Here is a 20,470-nt window from a genome sequence, read left to right as displayed (position 1 = left end):
TTGAGTGTTTACACTGGTGTAAATGAAGACCTAAAGTGCAGGACAATGGAGAATCAGGCCCAGTAACTTTCTACATTTCTATTCATTTACTAACACCACTTTTGGAAGGTTTGTTAGGTGGACAAATGAGAAAGAACTTAATGTATTCCTAATGACCCAGCAAGAGCATCAGAGTTTAAGTTGCAGCTAGCTGATCCTGCTGACACAAATGTGGGGAATACTATGGAGTGCAGGAGCAGCAGCACAGGCAGGCTCGTAGGAGAGGACAGAGAAACAAAGAACGGAAAGAAAAAGGGATGGAACAAAGCCACAAAACCAGAAGGGGACGGAGCAGAGACATGCAAAATAAGGGGAGGCAAAATGGAAGTGTGGGACTGGGCTGAAGGCCTAGTTACAGCATATCAGTGTTCAGGACCAAGCTTGGGCTTGTGTACCCTGGGCCTGCAGGAGCTGGGCGTGCTCCAGAGGTAGTAAGCTAGTATTCAAAACACACAAGAATCAAACACACACACAAATGTTCATTCAGCTCCCTGCTCTTGAAAGTGTGTTGGTGGTGGGGGCCAAAGGAACCCTCCAACACCCACAAATCACATGTAACTGCTGACTGGTGGCTCTATTTGCAATCCTGTTTCCTAAGCCTGGTAACGGGATGCCCTCAAACTGCTGACACTAGGGAGTGAGACCATTCATTCATACCTATTCCTGGAGAAAGTCTTGAAGCACCGGTATTTAAATAGTAACTAAATATCAGCAATCTACAGCCCGACTACGGATGTTGTTAGCCATTTGTATCTTAAATATATGCTCAATTCACCTTCATACACAAGTGTTAAAGAGTAGATACAAACAGAAGTTACTTTTGGTTAAAACTGTATGAATAAAGTCAATGCTGATGATTCTGCAATGAACTCAGCGTGGACAGAGCTCTGTGCCTGCACGGAACCCATTGATTTCAATGAGGCATTACATGGGCACAGAAGTTTTGGATTGGGGTCTGAAGGACTGGGCTGCAACCCTTTTGGTGCAAGGGCTATTCTTGTTTCATTGCTCCTGCTGCAGCTGTCAGGGTAAAATCAAGCGTTATGCAGCTTTAAGTAAGTAGCTTCTAATTGAATTTAACGTATGAGTTAAAAAAAAAAGTGTCCAACTTATTACAAATTATAATTCATCCACAGAATGAGGCTGCGAGAGAAATCAAATATTTAAATTGGAAAAAAAAATCCAGATACGAAATCAAGTAAAAATAGCATTCAAAAATATAAGTTATTTCTTTCAGGCTTATAAAAAGGTTTTCATGCACAAAATAAAATAAAATAAAAAATCCTCATATTCTTTACAATAAGTAATAGATCTGTTGTTCTAGCACACCCTGCTGTCTGGCTCTTAATCACAACACATTTTAGATTAATACTTACACCACAGCAAAGTGCCGTTTTACTGTTATCTTCACAGTACTTCATTACATATAAAAGATACATTTAAGAACATATTTACTCTTATTCTAATTGTTGCTAAAAATACATTTAAACTTAGGAAATCATGATTTTTTCAGGAATCCATGTTTTTCCTCCCCCTCCCCCCCAATAAATTAATAATTACAGCTTCAGCCAGCCAGAAACATATGAATAGCATTTCTTCAGAATCTCAGGACTTTAGCATAGGAATCTTAGTATTTATACTGGTTGAAAAGAACTTTGATCTAGAATGTATATGGTTATGTCTAGGAACTGACATATCCATGCTTTTCCTGATTACATAGATATGGGGACCAATAACTCTAGGGAAGAATACATACTGTAAGAAATGATAGGACAGGCATTTGTATTTTAAAGCCCAATACAGCGCTAGGAGATCCTCTGTATCCATTTCTTTGTTAAATGGAACATCTGAGTCATGCCCAGAAATTAGTTTTGGCATAATCAGGACAATGACTGTAACAAAAAGTTTGAGAGATTTTTACTGTACCATAAATTCAGATCTTTATCATATACTACTTAGACTGCTTTCGTCTCCCCACTCCCAAGCCTGATGATCGTCACAGCATTTGTTCCAGTTATCTTTCACCTGACTAGAACTGTTGCAAAGAGTGATCAGTCTGCTGTTTGTCATAGAAAAAAGGCCAGAACCAAACCTATTTATGTATGAGAATATACACTTCACTATTCCTTCCCCCACCCCGCCCAGGTTTTCCAGAATTATTGACAAAGTGATAAAAGTTGCACACTGAGGAAGAAATTTCAGAATTGCATCCCTCATTTATTTCAATTTCCAAACCTCCTCTCTCATCCCTTTTTCTCCATATGTAATCAATGACTCACTAGCTCAACTCAGCTAGAGATGTCAGCTAGGTGTCTCTTCCTTGGTGTAACATGACAGAGTCCCACAAATCTTAACTGGACCCTACAAAGTAGAAGGCTGCAACTCTCCTTCTCACTCCACAAGAACAAGCATGTTACAATTAATTAAAACACAGCCAGTCAGTCAGTCTGAAGAGCAAGATACAGAGTAATCTCCTAACCCTACATTTCCCTCATAGCATTGCATACTGTATTACTGCCAGAATTACCTTAGTCTGCAAGTTATTATTTTTCAATGCAACATTTACAAGCTAAGAGTACAGTACAATGTGAACTCTCTTCTGGAAGCTTGAGCTACAAGGACTCTTGTCAATGATATGAATGGAAACTTATCAGTAATGATACAAAAATATGAGTAGCCAGTAGAGACACGATAGCTCAATTTAGGTTTCTTTGAATGTTTCAATAATCAAATTAAAAACAGAACACAGACTTTCACTGAATAAACAATACCAGAAATGTGAGAGTGTCTACTGGCTGTTTGCCCAACAAATTACCATCTGCTAAAAGTATATTAGGCTTGTGAAAGCGTAGATGGCTACATTAAGGTTTGTTTCAGAGTGTCAATATGATGAAGAAATGGTTACTTCACAATCTGAGCAATTCCATCCCTGCTATACTCATTCTTGCCTCTTCTTCAATAAGCACTGCAAAATAACATTTTCTTTTAAGTTTCCACTAGTTGTAAACAGAGGTAGCTGAGCTACTATTAAGACATGTTATGCTTTGAAGAGGAGAAACCTTTCAAATGTTGACATTAACCCTTTGCTGCACAATCTCTATCAATGTTATAAAAATATGAGACGACAAAAAGAAAATAGATGCAAGTAACTTTTGCATTTGGCACCTTCTGTCTAGATATTCATACTTCTCAAGTATTCTCTTTTTAATAAAGTTAATGCACACATTAGGACACACCACATCAAAGGTTTGCTACATATTTACAAGGCACCAACCCTTTTCTCACTTTTTACACGAATTACAAACCAACAGAAAGCATTTCAAACCCTCCTAAACTGTAGTACAAACATACTTCAGTTCAGCACAATTCATGAAAGTTTGGCCTGGGAAGATTAAAATAATCCAGATCCTTCTTACAATATAGAAACGGTAAACATTTTATAGCTGCCTTTAGGATTGGTGTATTGTGCAAAAGTTATAATTATTACTGTGTATAAGGATTTATGACAAACCATATAAAAACTCTGTAAGAAGGTGCTATTTCTATAATACAAAAAAAACAAAAGAAGGGAGAGATTTCATAATCATGATTCAAAAGGTCATGCTATTATTGAGAAGCTGGAAGCTCCTTGAAACAAAATGAACTTGTAGTGCGTGGGGAAGAATTTCTGTAATTTAAGGCCTATTAGGTAAGGCTGTTTTTGACCAATGAAGTGTGGCAATCTGAAGTCTTAAAACAAATGTTTACTGGCATAATGGAAAGCACCACTGTAGAAAGTGAGTGGAGTCCCCCCACAACTTGCTTGGTAGATTTTCTGGTAAAATCCCTGCAGTAGAAGGCCTTGGAAGTTCATTTGAAATTTTTCAAAGATGTTTATCTGTCAATAATTCCATCCCATGAGATGGCTGACCCTGGCTTTTTCTGTCATTTTCCGCACCCTGCCCGATCTGGAAGTACCAAGATTCAGAGGATCCTCGGTATGCACAAAGTTGTCATTATCTGAATCGTCATTATATAAAACAGTTCTCCTGCCTTCATTCCTTGTTTTAATTCGTGGTGGCCTACTGAATCGTCCTCCAAACATATTCTCGCCAAATCGGCCGCCAAACAGATTCTCAAATTCATCATCTGCCATTCGTGCACGTTTGGCTCTGGTTGCTCCTCGTGAAGCTCCTCTACCTCCTCTGCCTCTTCTTCCTCCCCTGCCTCCTCTTCTTCCTCTGCCGCAGCCTCCTCTTCCTCCTCTGCCACCTCTTCCCCCTCTGCTCCATCTACCCCATCTGCCCCATCTACCTCTCCTCCCTGTTCCTCTGCCCTGCCAGTTTCTTTTCCCACTAGCAATTTTCCTTTTAATTTTTCTTTTGGGTTTAGTTTGCACAACTTTACTGTAGTCATGATCTCCATCAATGTAATCCTGATCTGTTCTAGAGGTTGATTCAGAATCTGAATCAGAGCCACATCTGCTTTCAGAGCTCGAACTGGATTCTGACTCGCCACTTTCTGATGAAGATAAACCAGGTTTTTCTTTTAATTCTCTCTTCTTCTCCTCTTCCTCTAGGTGTTCCTCCTCTTCTGAGGCACTTACTAACTTTCGCTTAACTGCTATCCGAGGCTCTCTGCTATCACCATTTGTAAGTGGTCCATCAAGAGACTGATCTAAACAAACACAAAAAACAAAGCACTTGTTAACAGTGTAAAAAAGTTAAATCTGAACTGCTGCAGTTCAAGGGAAAAATTCTTTTCAAATATAAAAAGGATTTTCTATTAAAATTTACATTTCTCTCAAATACCTTGTGCTATCAGCCCTCATCAAACATCTGTTCTGTAAGGCCCCAATCAGCATTTCAATACATACTTAATATTAAGCATGCGAGTAGTCCAACTGAAATCAATGGGATTACTAGGTACTGAAAAGCTCAGCACATGCTTTAGCGCCTTTGCTGTGTTGGGGCTTAAAATGTTTCTCCTTTCACAGTTAACATATGCTGCTTGTGAAGTTTGAAAAATTACATTAATGCCGGAAAAGTGAAGCCCTACCCCATAATAAATAACACATTTTTATAAGTGCACCTTAATATGATAGCAATTTTATTTACAAAAATATTCATATGTTCACACAGATGTGTGTACCCTTTGACAGTTTCAGAAGAGTGAAACACTTATACCTGTTCCAGCATAGCCCTGTGAAAATTCTAACCACTGTGTAACCTCTGATTAAAAAAGCCATGAGCTAGTCAGGACATTTCTGTTCAACTTTCAAAATATTTTTTCCCTTCTCTTCAGCTTTAACATGCCAAATAAAATGTCAGCAATTTCCTAAAAGCCTTTGGGAAACTCCTAACTTTCTTTGAGAATTATCAACTTTTCCCATCTTGGCAACATTTTAGGGGTGTTGGTTGAATCTTTGGAGAACATTTATCCCATAGTTTAGATAACAGATTTCAGAATTGTAAAAAATGTGTCTGGAAACATGACAAAGCAGGGAAATAAGCTCAATTTAATACTGTACTCAGGTGGAGAGATCACAAGTACATTTAGCTGTTTGAAACAGCAGGGTTTAAGCCCACTAGGTAACTGTTTCAGTACAGGGTTCACTCTAGGGTTGTCAGGTGTCCAGTTTTCTACCACAAAGTCCAATCAAAAAGCAGACCTGGCAGTGTCTGGTCAGCATGGCTGACTGGACACTAAAAGTCCATTTATCAGAGTAACCGTGATCAGCCTCTACGCCAAGATGGCAGGAAGAGCGGCAGCTACTCAGATGCTAATGGGGAGAACTGGCTGTCTCCCAGACCCAGCTCCAGCCTCTCGTGTGGAGAGAGAGGTACTGGCACAGCCACTACCGGAGGGGAGATCCTGTCTGTCCCCCATATCTGCACCGCTGTGCCCTCATTTTCTTGCCCTGGCCTCTTGCTCTGGGGACCGACCTCAGCCCACTGTGGCCCGATTTCCCCAGCCCCATCACACACACCCCACCCCACCATTGCCAGTTAATGGTTCCCCCAATTCCACCGCCCTCTCTCTGCCAGTTAGTGCCCCCACCCACAGCATGCTCCATCAATTCCAGTTAGTCATCTCCCATACCCCTCCTCAATGACATGTACTGCTCCCTCCACACCCCCAGAACCCCCTCAGTGACACTTACTGCTCTCCCTAAAATTCTAGTGCCCACATACAGCGTTCCCCCCTCAATACCAGTTAGTGCCCCTACAGTACCAGCACCCTTCAATGCCAGTTACTGCTCCCACCCCCCAACACACACTTGGGAAGTAGGGCACGGCTACTTTTCTGTGTTATCAAGAGTGTCGATTAATACATTTCTAGTCAAACAATATTCTGAGATGCCTATTCTAGCGACAGCTTTTAAAATAAGTTTGACTTCAATTATAATACTTTCTTAAACAGCCAAAAATCATTTCCCAGCTTTTCAAAGAACTATTTAGACACCTAAAAAGACTTAATTTCTACAAAAACAAATCTTAATGTGCATAGTACGCCAAAAGCCATAAAATTTGTACCAAATTTAGAGAGACTAAAACAGAAACGAGATGATCAGGAGTATGGAAAATGGGCCTGGTAGTTAGCAGTACCCTGGCAAATGGTTTGCTGCATTTTATAGCAGCATTACATATGCTGCCAGGTTTGTTTGGCGTGATCTTGATATATGAGGCATTCTTGTTTGTACAGCTGAAACTTGCCTCTTCTAAGTTTGTGGAACTTCTCATTCACCTTCACCCCAAGAAAAAACTCACATTCCTGTACCATTTGGTATCTAACACATAGAAAAGAGGTGGGATAGGCTTTTAACCAAGTTATAGGAAAATCTGTAAACTTTTTTTTGGATATTAGTGGCAGTGCTACATCTCACTTAATGTAGATGCACTTAAATGTGTTTAACCCTCACTTAAATCAGTTTAATTTGATGTAATAGTTTACTAGTACATGCTAAACAAGGATTAAATGGGTTGAAGTGCATCTACATTAGGGGGTATCATCTATTTAACTACACAGACTTCAACATTAATTTAGTTAAGATAGAAAAGTTGTACAAATATAGACAAGCTCTAAGCATTAGGACACAATTGAAAATACGTGCACATTGGGTAAATGTCCATATGTATTTGTATAATACCGCACCGAATCAGTTCATTATGTTTGCTTCATTTGAGTGTGTAATCAGGCTTCTCTTTTAAAAATAAAAAAAGTCCCTGAAAACGTGCGTGAGGAAAGCCTGCCTACAGAATAGATGAGACATTTAATGAACGCTCCTAAGGCTAGAGGTTTTTTCTACATGATTTTTCAGTGGAGAATTTTGTTGTAGAAAGGTATCAAGTAAGAGAAGACTAAGTTTTCCAAAAGGCAAAGAGCAAACACTTCTTTTAAACTTCTCACACTGTTCTAAGTCTCAAAATTCAGCACCATCTTGCTCAATCACACCAGCTTCCTGGGAGGGGACAGTGAGCAGGGGAGGAGGGGGCATCTTGGGGGAAGAGAGAGCAGGGGTCTCTGGTTTTAAACAATTAGAAAGTTGGTGACCATAGTCCTCATGGAGTTTGAGGAGCACACTGGAGAACTATAGATTTATACCATAGCTTGCAGTGCAGTAAGTGTTTGTGTACAGTAGTTCATAGATACCAGAAGCAGATTTCTTTTCTAGTAAAATTAATCATCCACAGAAAGCATATAACTTCCAACCTTGTTTAACTGGTGTGGATTTACTCCTGACTAGTCTATTTTTCCCTGGATCAATGTTATTTCCACTTCGGTTCTGTGTATTTAACCCAGATGAGGATGGCTGGCCCTCAGTTTCTTCACCAATGGCTGAACCCAGAGCCTCCTCTGTAGTATCTGAAACTTAAAACAGGACAGCATAAACCTCAAACGATTTCCTTAACCTCTCCTTATACTGACGTGCTAGGGCACAGTGCAAACAATCAGATTTCAAAGGTCCAAAATGGCTCAATCTTTTCTTTAACTAATGCAGAGGAAACCAAATTTTTGATACACTAGTAACTTACCAAGAACTTGATGGGTGTATCTAGTTTGCATGTAATCTGTGCCAAACATACTCACATAACCAAAATCTTTAATTATACAGCAATTAGATACTAGCCTTTGATAGAGGACTACGAGTTTGTTTAAGATCAGCAATAAATGCCCCTCAGCTTTTCTTCATATTGCAGTTATTAGGAAGCAGCAGTGGAAATACTTTAGGCAGCACTCCTGTTTTCAGAATTTGGTTCTGCCATGTACACCATTTTTTATTCTACTTACCATGAGATGAAACTGAAGAGCTAGTCCTAGTCAAAGGCAGTGAGGTATTCTGGTTGATTTTAGGTTGCACCTTCACTTGTTTCTGTTTCCCTTTAGGGCTGAAGATATGAGACATCCCCAAAAATATACAAATGTTAATGCAAAAGGACTTAAAAAACAAAACCACATATAACACTGTTACCAGTATAAGTGTGATATTTAAATGTAACATGGAGCATCTGATTTTCTATCTCAAAGATTACATAGTTGTAGTACTCTAAAATATATAATAGAGAAAAAATATTGGGGAATTTATTAAAGGAATACAACTGTTCAAGAACAAGATTTTATCTTGCTTTCCTAAAAGGAACATATAGTTTGCTTTGTTAAAGTGTTATAGAAATTAATATGGCTTTTATACAGCTCCTTTCACACTTTTATAAACCACCCCTCCCCTTGCTAGGATTACACACGAATTCCAGTGTTTAAACTCTCAATCTGGTCACTCACAGGAGAGACTGTACTATAAAATAAGCCATATTGTTACTGCCTTCTTATCTGAACATTTATTTCCCCCTAAAACGGAGGATTTCAAAATATGCATGTGACATTGCAGTCTATGCGTACGTCTACACTACGGGATTATTCCGATTTTACATAAACCGGTTTTGTAAAACAGATTGTGTAAAGTCGAGTGCACGCGGCCACACTAAGCACATTAATTCGGCGGTGTGCATCCATGGTCCGAGGCTAGCGTCGATTTCTGGAGTGTTGCACTGTGGGTAGCTATTCTGTAGCTATCCCATAGTTCCCGCAGTCTCCCCCGCCCCTTGGAATTCTGGGTTGAGATCCCAGTGCCTGATGGGGCAAAAATCATTGTCACGGGTGGTTCTGGGTAAATGTTGTCACTCATTCCTTCCTCCGGGAAAACAACGGCAGACAATCATTTCATGCCCTTTTTCCCTGGATTGTCCTGGCAGACACCATAGCACGGCAACTATGGAGCCCGTTCAGTGGTTTTTTTTGTTTTTTTTGTTTTTTTTTTTTACTGTCACCGTATATCTACTGGATGCTGCTAACAGAGGCATTACTGCAGCGCTACACAGCAGCATTCGTTTGCTTTTGCATGATAGCAGAGAGGGTTATCAGTCGTTCTGTACTGTCTGCTGCCATTGTAAATTGGCAGTAAGATGACGGTTATCTGTCGTCCTGTACTGTCTGCTGCTATCATGGGTGCCCCTGGCTGAGGTCGGCCGGGGGCGCAAAGGCAAAACTGGGAATGACTCCCCGAGTCAATCCCTCCTTTATGGTTTCTAAAAATAGAGTCAGTCCTGCCTAGAATATGGGGCAAGTGTACTAGAGAACCAGTGTATCAGACAGCACAGCTGCTCCATGTCAGATCCCACAAAAATGATGAGCTGCATGCCATTCATGGGGGTACCCCTGCAACAACCCCACTTGTTGCTTCCCTCCTCCCCCAACCTTCCTGGGCTACCGTGGCAGTGTCCCCCCCATTTGTGTGATGAAATTATAAAGAATGCAGGAATAAGAAACAGTGACTTGTTAGTGAGATAAAATGAGGGGGAGGCAGCCTACCGCTGCTACGACAGTCCAGGCAGGACAGAATCTTTTCTTGACACAGGAAAGGGAGAGGGCTGATGGAGCTCAGTCCCCACTTGCTATGATGAGGACGGTTACCAGCCGTTCTGTACCATCTACTGGGAATGACCAGGAATCATTCCTATTTTTACTCAGGCGTCCCGGCCAGCCTCACCTGAGGCCAGCCAGGAGCACTCACGGGCTGATTGTGATGACAAATAGCAGTCATATTGTACCATCTGCCACCAGGAAGGGGAGAGGAGCGGATACTGCTCTTCATGCTGCAGCATCGCGTCTACCACCAGCATTCAGTAGACACAGGGTGACACTGAAAAAAGTCAAGAAACGATTTCTTTCCCTTTTCTTTCACGTGATGGGGGTGAGTAAATTGACGAGCTATACCCTGAACCATGCCGGACAATGTGTTTGAACCTACAGGCACTGGGAGCTCAGCCAAGAATGCAAATAGTTTTCGGAGACTGCTGTGAACTGTGGGATAGCTGGAGTCTTCAGTACCCCCTCCCTCCCTCAATGAGCGTCCATTTGATTCTTTGGCTTTCCGTTATGCTTGTCATGCAGCACTGTGTAGCCTGGAGATTTTTTTCAAACGCTTTGGCATTTCGTCTTCTGTAACGGAGCTCTGATAGAACAGATTTGTCTCCCCATACAGCGATCAGATCCAGTATCTCCCGTACGGTCCATGCTGGAGCTCTTTTTGGATTTGGGACTGCATCGCCACCCGTGCTGATCAGAGCTCCACGCTGGGCAAACAGGAAATGTAATTCTAAAGTTCGCGGGGCTTTTCCTGTTTACCTGGCCAGTGCATCCGACTCCAGATTGCTGTCCAGAGTGGTCACAGTAGTGCACTGTGGGATACTGCTCGGAGGCCAATACTGTCGATTTGCGGCCACACTAACCCTAATCCGATATGGTAATACCGATTTTAGCGCTACTCCTCTCGTTGGGGAGGAGTACAGAAACTGATTTAAAGAGCCCTCTGTATCGATATAAAGGGCCTCGTAGTGTGGACGGGTGCGCCGTTAAATCGGTTTAACGCTGCTAAAATCAGTTTAAATGAGTAGTGTAGACCAGGCCTATATAATTTTATAAAAATATGCTAATGAGTGAATAAAACGTAACTGGAATATGCTTCACACAAAAGGTCTCTTGTAAGGTATCATTACAAAGCTTAGAATCTACTGAGTGTGATCATCCTATTTGTATAAATGTACCACTCTTTTATCTGAAACTAGAAATGTGAAATAAAACTCTGAGGGCCTATTGTAATTATGCAAAGTGTGGGTCATTAATGGTGGTTTGGAATCTTGATGACTCCCATTAACTAGGACCATTGTGTGCAGATGGCTGTGTTTTACCTGTAAGTCTTCCTGTATACCTGTGTGCTGGCAAGTGGGCAATGAAGTCTTGCAGTGACATGTGATCATGTCACCTGAACTGGAATCCATCTTTAACCTGGTGTCTTTCCATTGAGAAGGAGGGGGTGGGAACCCAGAGAGGGACAAAGAATCCCCGCCTTATGCAAACGATATATAAAGAGGTGGAACAGAACAAAGGAGAGAGGAGCCATCATGAAGAATCCCCTAGCTACCACCTGAGCTAGAACAAGAGCTATACCAGGGGAAAGAATTGTGCCCAGGCCTGGAAGGTGTCCAGTCTGAGGAAAAAAAACTTACTGAAGCATCTCTAAGGGTGAGATTATCTGTATCCAGTTTGATTAAACATAGATTTGCACATTTTATTTTATTTTGCTTGGTGACTTACTTTGTTCTGTCTGTTACTACTTGGAACCACTTAAATCCTACTTTCTGTATGTAGTAAAATCACTTTTTACTTATTAAATTAACTCAGAGTATGTATTAATACCCGGGGGAGCAAACAACTGTGCATCTCTCTCTCTATCAGTGTTACAGAGGGCTAACAATTTATCCTGCATAAGCTTTATACAGGGTAAAATGGACTTATTTGGGTTTAGATGCCATTGGGAGTTGGGCGTCTGAGTGCTAAAGACAAGCACGCTTTTATGAGCTGCTTTCAGGAAACCTGCAGCTTTGGAATAAGTAATTCAGATCCTGGGTCTTTGTTGGAGCATACGGGAGTGTCTGGTTCAGCAAGACAGGGTGCTGGAGTCCTGAGCTGGTAGGGAAAGCAGGGGTAGAAGTAATCTTGGCACATTGGGTGGCAGCTCCTGGGGTTGGGGGGCGGTTCTGTGATCTACCCTCTCACAATGCAGATAGAGAGTTTCATTATTAAGGTTACCTGGATGCTCTGCTACTAGATGGCGAACTACTACTGCTCCTTAGTCGTTTTCGATAGTGTTGCCTATTCCTCTTCTGACACTGCATGGCCAACTTGTATTCAGAGATGATGTTTTTAATATGATTTTCAAATAAGGCAGATAGTCTAAGCGTCATGCTATAGATCTGGAGAAAGAAATTATGGCCATATTTACTGATTCCTCTAACTTGTGGAGATCAATTCCAAGCAAAATAACATTGTAAAGATTCACAGAAATATATCAACCTCAATATTCCAAAAGCAAAATCCATACCGACAGACAACTGGAAAGATCATAACACATGTACTAGTATATGGAAGTCATCTGTATTCTAGCTATAGAAATCAAGAATGAAGTATTTCAGAGTTTATGTCTTAAAATATAATCAATCTTATTTATTGTACAAGCCAAATAGATGACAAACTAGATAAACAAGTTGGGAGTAGCCCTACTAAGAAAGGGTGAAAACAATTCATTAAACCTCCCAAAGTCTCAAGTGAAACTGAACATCATTTTTTCTTTTCTTTTTTTGCATGAAGTCAAGTTCAGCCTATTTAATCAAAGGATAGATTTTTTTTATTAGCCCCAATACAGCTGGTAAATTCACTGTAAGTATAGCCAAGGCATCTCACCCTCTGAGCAGCCAAGTTAGCGCTGCTTGGGTCATGCCTCCGGCACGAAGAGGGAAGAGCAGGGACTGTACATCTGATACTCCCCTACTGTGAGTGAGTGGAGAGGAAGGGGAGGAGAGTGGGAGAAGCCACAGCTTTACCTCCATATACAGTGGCTAGCAGATTGTATGGAGGTGGGGGGAAGCTTTACCCCAAGAAAGGGTGAAGTAATTTCCTCCACACCAGAAAAAAGAGGAGAACACTTGAGACTCTAAGGGCTTGTCTATATGGGGAAGTTAGTGCATGTTAAGGTAGAATGTGAATTCAAAGTGCACTAGATCATTAGTTCCCAAACTTGTTCCACTGCTTGTGCAGGGAAAGTCCCTGGCAGGCTGGGCTGGTTTGTGTACCTGCCGCCTCTGCAGGTTCGGCTGATCGTGACTCCCAGCCAATGGGAGCTGCTAGAAGTGGTGCGGGCCGAGGGACATACTGGCCGCCACTTCCAGCAGCTCCCATTGGCCTGTAGCAGTGAACTGTGGCCACTGGGAGCTATGATCAGCCGAATCTGCAGAAGCGGCAAGTAAACAAACGGGCCTGGCTATTTCCTACATGGCAGAGGTACCTGAAATGGGAACCGGCATTCTTTCCAAGTATGTTAAATGGTGGCATTAAATGAGTGTGCCGGGACAAGGGCACTGTTTTTTTAATATGCATTATTTTCCTGCATTACTAACAGTCATGCCTACATTGGTTTTGCTTGGCTTCTGGAATCACAGTAACATTACTGACTTTCAGCTCTCGCATATATTACCAGAACAAAAACAGCTCCAACTTTAGACAGTGACAACAGATGAATTAAAAGTAGTTTTAGTAACTACACCTGCCAGTCTGGGTAACTTTACAACATTGATGATGTTCCAGATATATACAGTATTAACACTACTATTTTTAGCCCCACAGTATGAGCCCAAGTCAGTTGACCCAGGCTCTCCAACTCACTGCCATGGGTTTTTCCTACAGTGTAGATATACCTATAATATCTAGATCAGTAGTTCTCAACCCATGGCCCACTTGTGTCCCCATCAGCACAGCGCTGCAGCCCATGTGACATCCTAAGATCCATACAGGTAGTATATATAGCGTGTGGATGCGGCCCACAATGGTACATAGTTTGAGAACCACTGATCTAGCTATAACTACAGTATCTGTGAATGTTGTGCCTGAAAGTTTTCAAGAAACTGAGACAGTCACCTGAAGCATGTTCTGGGAGCGCTTTGCAAAGGGGAATCATCATCCTAGGTCCTTAAAATGACAAACACTGTTCATTTATATTTAAAAATATTATGCTACAACCTCGATCTGCACATTCCAAGTGCCATTCATTCCTTATATGAAAGTGTGACTGAAGATCTTAGCAGAAATGGCCTGAGACATCACGTATCCACATTTTAATCACTTACCCGTGACTTTTTATTAGGTGTGTAAGCTTTAGAGTTGCAGAATATTAAGCGAACGTCCTTGTAAAATTCCAGAGGATTGGTGTAATTTCCTGCTTCCAAAGTTTCTTTCACAGTGCTGAAATCCATTGGAGTATCTACAATATCTCGATAGTCCTACAAAAATAACGTATGTAATATTAACAACTAGGTAAAGTTATCACTAGCTGCCATGAACTGGTTAAGTAAACATTACATGTGTTTTGCTTCATGTCCCTGTACAGTCCAATAGCTCTCAAATTTATCCTAACCCACAAAATAATCGAATTGTTTCACAAACTCTGTTTTAGAAACTTAAATCTTCTAGCTACAAGACTCATATTTACAGATTCCAAGGGGCTTTGCTGGCACTCAAGGGTTCACATTCCATCAGAGGTGAAAATGAGTTTAATGGGCTAATCCATGTTCTTCCATTCAAAGAGCACTAATAGAATGTGTCTGGCAGTCTCTGCTCAAGAGATCGTGAGATGTAGGAACCACAGGAGAGTCTGAAGCGCACTGGCTGAGCTCTCTGAAGAAGGTGGCCCTATTCCTGCTCAATCCAAGGCTACGGGTCCCTCATTTTCTCTGAGGGAATTAATTTAGCACTCACGAAAGACGACCGACTGTGACTGACAAAGAGGAGCTCAGTAATGTATCCAGCAGCATGAAGAATATATGAATTCTTAAAAGACTGAAATATTATGATAAGAATGATTTTTAATTACAGAAAGTTGAAATATATTTACAGGATAGGAGAAGAGATCAACTGGCTGTCTAAAAGGCTCGGAGTCCTCACGTTCATATATTAGGCTTAACAACTGCTTGCACTGTTCTTTCCAAGCATCAGGGCTTGCTTTGAAGGGCTGCCTTTTTATTGGTCGTCTTACCTGAAGATTTTAAGGGAACAAAATAAAAGTTGTATTTTAATAACTTTTAAAGTGTAAAGGTTTTCGTATCTACTGGTCTTGGCTTTAAATTACTATCAATGTGCTCAGAGAATGGTTCAAAATTGAAATCCATAACTAAAAACATGCAACAAAAGTTGAGTGATATAACAGTATGGACTATGCAATTTACTGAAGAATGCATTTTCTCTTTTAATAATAAAAATACCCAACTCAATATCCACACAACATTTTAGTTGCCAAGACCTGTGGTTCAGAGCTTTGTATATTTCAGAAAGGCCACAATGCCTTACTGGCTTAAGGGAAAGTTGCTCATTAATTACCATAGGAAAATAATTGCTTTTTGAGAGTTAAACTTTTATCTATTACATGTAATAGAGGCAGCTTTCCATGGTCATTAATTTAGTAATAGTATGTATTTATAACGTAAAAAAATTCAATATTTTTCTGTCCACTTCCATGACTGAAGCAGCACAAATAGCTTGCATATTGTTGGTTAATGCTCTTTGTACAGCTATACAAAGCATCAGGACAGTAACAGCCACTAAGCAACCATCAAATTATTTCTATAGTAATATAAGGTCCTGATTCTGCCAACACTTACACATGTGCTTAAACTTAATACATACAAGCAGTCTGACTGACAATGGCCTGTGTAAAGTTAAATTTTTGTAGGATTAGACCCTAAGTGAGGGTTGTTAATTCCGTGGACCAACCCAACTCCTGCAGCATAAACTGGACACAGATAAGTTATTTACTCACTCTTCTTTTCCCAGATGAAGTTCCAGGCCCATCTGAATCTACATCTACTTCTGCCACCTAAAGGAAACGATAATGATTACGCTCAAACAAATGTTAGCATGAACACAAAGAACAAAACCAAACTATTACTGTGAGAATAAACATGTTGGGTAAAATTGCAATAAAAAAAATGATTTAAGCAAAACTAGAGTGTTTTTTTTTTTACTAGAACTTTCACTTTTTATATTTTAGTATCTTTAAACAGAAAAGCTGCTTCAACTCCCTGAGTTTAAAGCAACAGAGTCCTTTGGCACCTTATAGACTAACAGATGTATTGGAGCATGAGTTTGTTTCTGATGTGTGTGGACGTATATAAATATATCTATATAGATATAAATACAAAAATTAAAATGGATGGATGGATGGATGGATGAGGTGGAGTCTTGTAAGACCCCAAAGAGAATATACAATGTATGTTCAATGCTCTCTTATTTTTGAAGAAGTCTCTATTCATTTAATTACATACATGTTACTAGAACAAGAAATAGCACAGGAGCACAAACAGAAAAACACCTTACTTGACAGGTAAAATGCAAGAGTATTGTACTACAAAAATATGCAACAAAACATTTTATTAAAATTATTTATCCCACATTTGTGAGGAAAGAGAAAATTCAGAGATGTTTTGTGCTTTTTACATTACTAATATTAACGAACATGTCTAGCACAATACACTTACGCTGGACTTTTTCCATGAAGCTAAACATTTAAACACGAAAGCCCTGATTGACAGTCCCCTTCTTTCCACCAAAAAAAAAGCAAAACAAACAAACAAACAAAAAGCCAAAAAAAAACCCCCAAAAAAACCATGGGAGGAAGCTTACAGGGTAGAAAACTCCATGGTGAGCCCTTGTGGAGACTCCCACATTGTTCTGCTGGGGAGAAGTAGGATTTCTGCCCTGAGCAATAAGCCACAAGGTTTGCCAAGTAAATGTGGATCCCAGGGTATCTGTAGGAGGCCAGCAGCATCTGTGCGGATGAGTGGCTCCGGCACCAGTCCCAGCAATTCTAGTGAGCAGCATTACTGTCAAGGATTCACCGTAACTGCAGCTGCACCCAGGGACCTCCCTCAAAAGGAAAATCCTCATTGCAGAGAGGTCTTCATAGAAAACTAATACAGGCCTATGCTGTATTATCTTTTCTGGTTGAGCTGCGTGGTGCCAGAGGGTGGGGAAAACTGCGTTTCCTCCACCAGGCCTGTCAACTCCTTCCCTCAACCTACTCATGCTTAGAGGAAAAAAAAACTTGCATTCACAACAATAGTGATTAGGACAAAAGTAACAACCACTCCTTTCTTACCCTCAAACACAATCATTCCACTGTATTCATTCTGGTCTACTATAAAAAGCTATGAATGATGTGTGATGTTTATTCATTTGGTACAGATGTTCATCCAGCAATCAGTTTTCATTCAAAGATTTGAATAATACATATATTGGGGTAAGGGGGTTGGAGAGGGTGGATGCAAGTGACCATCATAAATGTATCCCACTGTCAAAGGCACATACACCAGATTCTGAAAGAACTAAAGGTAAAACTAAGAAGTTCTAGTTATTGGCAGTCACCACATCACAATGGAAACTGCTACACTGTAATATTCTTGAAAACTGCATTTTTTAAATAGATAAAAACAGGACAATTGTGTTAAACTTTGGAGCAGTTTCTGTCTGTCAGTCATCTTTACAAGGCAAAACCAAGAAATGAAAAAAAAGTAAAGTCTCAATAGACAAAATCCACGATGGTGCCACTTGGAAGGTGGACAGATTGCAGAGAGACGACTGTCCACCTGGTTTCTTTGGAGTGAGTAATATAATATTACATTACCTCATGCATTTCCCCTTGACTCTTAGCATTTCCTCTGTGAAACTCAGGCACTCTGTGAAGATCCAGATGGCTAGCCAGACTTCAAAGAATCAATCTTACTAAATGAGGAGAGTTTATCATCCAAGACCATGCAACACAAGTTACATAACAACCATTCTTGCATCAAACCCCAAAAAACCAGGTAAAAAAACCCCATAACAATCTTTAAACTCCATCTATCTATTGAATAGAAAAGGAGCTAATTATGCGTCTGATGATCATGCTTACTGCTCTTACCTCCTCCTCGTCATCAGTACTGCTTAGATCTTCTGCTTTCACTTTATTATATATATCCAATATATCACTACAACTCTGATCCCTGCAGAGCAACAGGACAAGTCAAAATACATTTCAGAACTGGTTTAGAAACCCAGAAATGCTGGCCTAAGGAAACACAAAGTACTCACCCAATATAGCGAAGTAAGACATCCGTTACAATTTTGGCTGCTTTAACTATAGGACTGTCTGGCTCATTGAAAGTCCTAGCATTATGCTCAATGTATCGAACCTCCCACATCAATGCTGAGATTCTCCTGAGCGGGGGGAAGGAGATGAAAGAAAAATGTTACTTTCCTTTGGTGCCATAAAAAACTTAAGTTAGAAAAGAGGTAGTCCCTGCAAGCCCAGCACCAAGACACAAAGCCTCTCTTCAGATGGCCAGGATGTCTGGCACGTGCCAGGTTGGCAGTGACAGGCTCCATGGCCTATTATATGGTAAGGGAACTCACATGCCACAATCAGCAATGAACGGAATTACCCCAGGTGGAAACAAATGCAGTGAAGGAACATGGCTGAGTGGTCCCGATGGTAAATGTTTGTCCTCCTAGGGAAAGGAGATGGGGCTAACAAAGATATTATTTGCTGCTGCCCCAAAATCAGCTCAAAAAGTTGAGATGCTACTACATGAAGGCAGGAATATTGAACTGCCTCTAAGTTTGCTGCACTGCAGAGAAAGAATCAGGTGCGAGAGCAAGAAGAGGCGTGATCAAGCAAGTCTGAACTGCCTCCAATATTTGCAGGATGGAAGACACAAGGCAGATGTCTCAGATTCAGGAAAGAGATCAAGATCCAGAAATCTGGTTTTGTTTTTGCAATATGCCAATAAATAAATAAATAAAATTATCAAGACCTATTTTTTGAAGATGGGGTATGGTATGATCTTAAGCTAGACTCGCTGAGGACACTGATTACAGTAAGTGATAATAGTCACTGAAGTTAATTTGTTGAATTGTAATACATTCAGCTCAGCAGATCATTCTAGTCCAGCGGTTCTCAAATTGTGGGTTGGGACCCCAAAGGCTGGCTTAGATTTGCTGTGAACTGCAATCAAAGCCCAAGGGCTGGCTCAGGCATTAGTTCCCCCCTCTTGGGGTCATGTAGTAATTTTTATTGTCCAAAGGGGATCACAGTGCAATGACGTTTGAGAACCCCTGTTCTAGTGGGGTACATGATAAAATACACAGGAATTTAAATGAGATACAAATCAAACTGACCTATAAAATCTGTTTTCAAGTCTCCTCCTGATTGTGGTGAGGTCAGTTGGGTAAGCAACTACAGTGCAATACATGGGATAGGCACTAAGATCCACTGGAACAGCAAAGGGGTTAGAAATATCTAAAAACAAAAAGATCAGAAACAGTTAGGCTCTGCGGATGACAGCCCTGGCCGTATAACAACAACAGAATTAGATCCCTCATAAAAAGAAAAATCCAGCAATCATTGGCCCAACGATAAATATATCTACAGTCATGTTGCTCAGTGAGCCATTCTGAATGCCCAAGGGATGAAAATGAATTTCCCCCTGTATGAACTACTATATTTAAAAAATGCATTTTTAGTTAAAAACTGCATTTGAGATTTCAATGCCAGTAGCTGTTGCTGAAAACTGCCATCTCATATAAACTTTGAAGTAGGGGTGTCCAACATCAGAAATTGTAAACCAGATTCCTTCCTTATTTAACAACATTTAAATAAAATAGTTTCATATCAAGATTAGTTAAAACTAATTATATTTTGTTCAATAGGGACTCAGTCTAGCTAGCTTGCTATCATTAGACATGAATGGGAGCAGGTATAAAAATGAACATGTGCCTGCAAAGGGTACCTAGAGGAATAAGAGGCTATTTCCAATGATTTTTTGTTAAATAAATATTCCCCCCAAAGAGTCATTTGGCATCATGCTGATTTTCTGGATGCTCCTGTAATTTATTTCACGCCCAACATACCAAGGGTCAGAAGATAATCAATTCCCCTAATAACTCGTTCACATTCTTCATCTCTGGAATGGGCCCCCCATTCTCCTTCTTGGGGTTTATACAGCAGAGATGTCAGTTCCTCTGGGGACACGGGAACTCCAGCACCAACCTCGTCTGGATAAGCAGCTACAAGAAAGGTGAAGAATTCAAAAACAATGAGCCATTAATGCTATCCTGGTATAATCGTACTGACATGCAAATTACACCTCTACCTCGAAATAACACTGTCCTCGGGAGCCAAAAAAAAAAAAATCTTACTGCATTATAGGTGAAACCGCGTTATATCGAACTTGCTTTGATCCGCCAGATTTCGAAGCCCCCTTCCCCCCCACCCCCCCGCCCTCTGGAGCGCAGCTTTACCACATTATATCCG

At 40.6% G+C, this 20,470-nt stretch overlaps 1 protein-coding gene across 4 annotated transcripts in view; it reads right to left on the bottom strand.

Annotated features, from left to right (window-relative positions):
• Nucleotides 1-286: 286 nt before the first annotated feature.
• The window catches only part of BRWD3 (bromodomain and WD repeat domain containing 3), an 86,987-nt gene continuing 66,803 nt past the window's right edge, over nucleotides 287-20,470 (bottom strand). For 2 of the 4 annotated variants that reach the window (XM_030574305.1, XM_030574307.1), the window contains 11 exons: nucleotides 20,068-20,223; nucleotides 19,336-19,456; nucleotides 18,250-18,375; nucleotides 18,080-18,161; nucleotides 15,941-15,997; nucleotides 15,020-15,160; nucleotides 14,256-14,408; nucleotides 12,166-12,329; nucleotides 8,311-8,408; nucleotides 7,732-7,890; nucleotides 287-4,695 (listed from right to left, as the gene is read on the bottom strand). In XM_030574305.1, the coding sequence (XP_030430165.1) occupies nucleotides 3,920-4,695; nucleotides 7,732-7,890; nucleotides 8,311-8,408; nucleotides 12,166-12,329; nucleotides 14,256-14,408; nucleotides 15,020-15,160; nucleotides 15,941-15,997; nucleotides 18,080-18,161; nucleotides 18,250-18,375; nucleotides 19,336-19,456; nucleotides 20,068-20,223 (2,033 nt within the window). In that variant the 3' untranslated portion in view covers nucleotides 287-3,919. The remainder of the gene's footprint in view (nucleotides 4,696-7,731; nucleotides 7,891-8,310; nucleotides 8,409-12,165; nucleotides 12,330-14,255; nucleotides 14,409-15,019; nucleotides 15,161-15,940; nucleotides 15,998-18,079; nucleotides 18,162-18,249; nucleotides 18,376-19,335; nucleotides 19,457-20,067; nucleotides 20,224-20,470) is intronic. The other 2 variants (XM_030574306.1, XM_030574308.1) reach the window with 2 other exon arrangements.

This window comes from Gopherus evgoodei, chromosome 9, assembly GCF_007399415.2.
Source record: "Gopherus evgoodei ecotype Sinaloan lineage chromosome 9, rGopEvg1_v1.p, whole genome shotgun sequence".
In the NCBI taxonomy this organism is placed as follows: Eukaryota; Metazoa; Chordata; order Testudines; family Testudinidae; genus Gopherus; species Gopherus evgoodei.
This window is presented reverse-complemented; position numbering and strand designations above follow the sequence as displayed.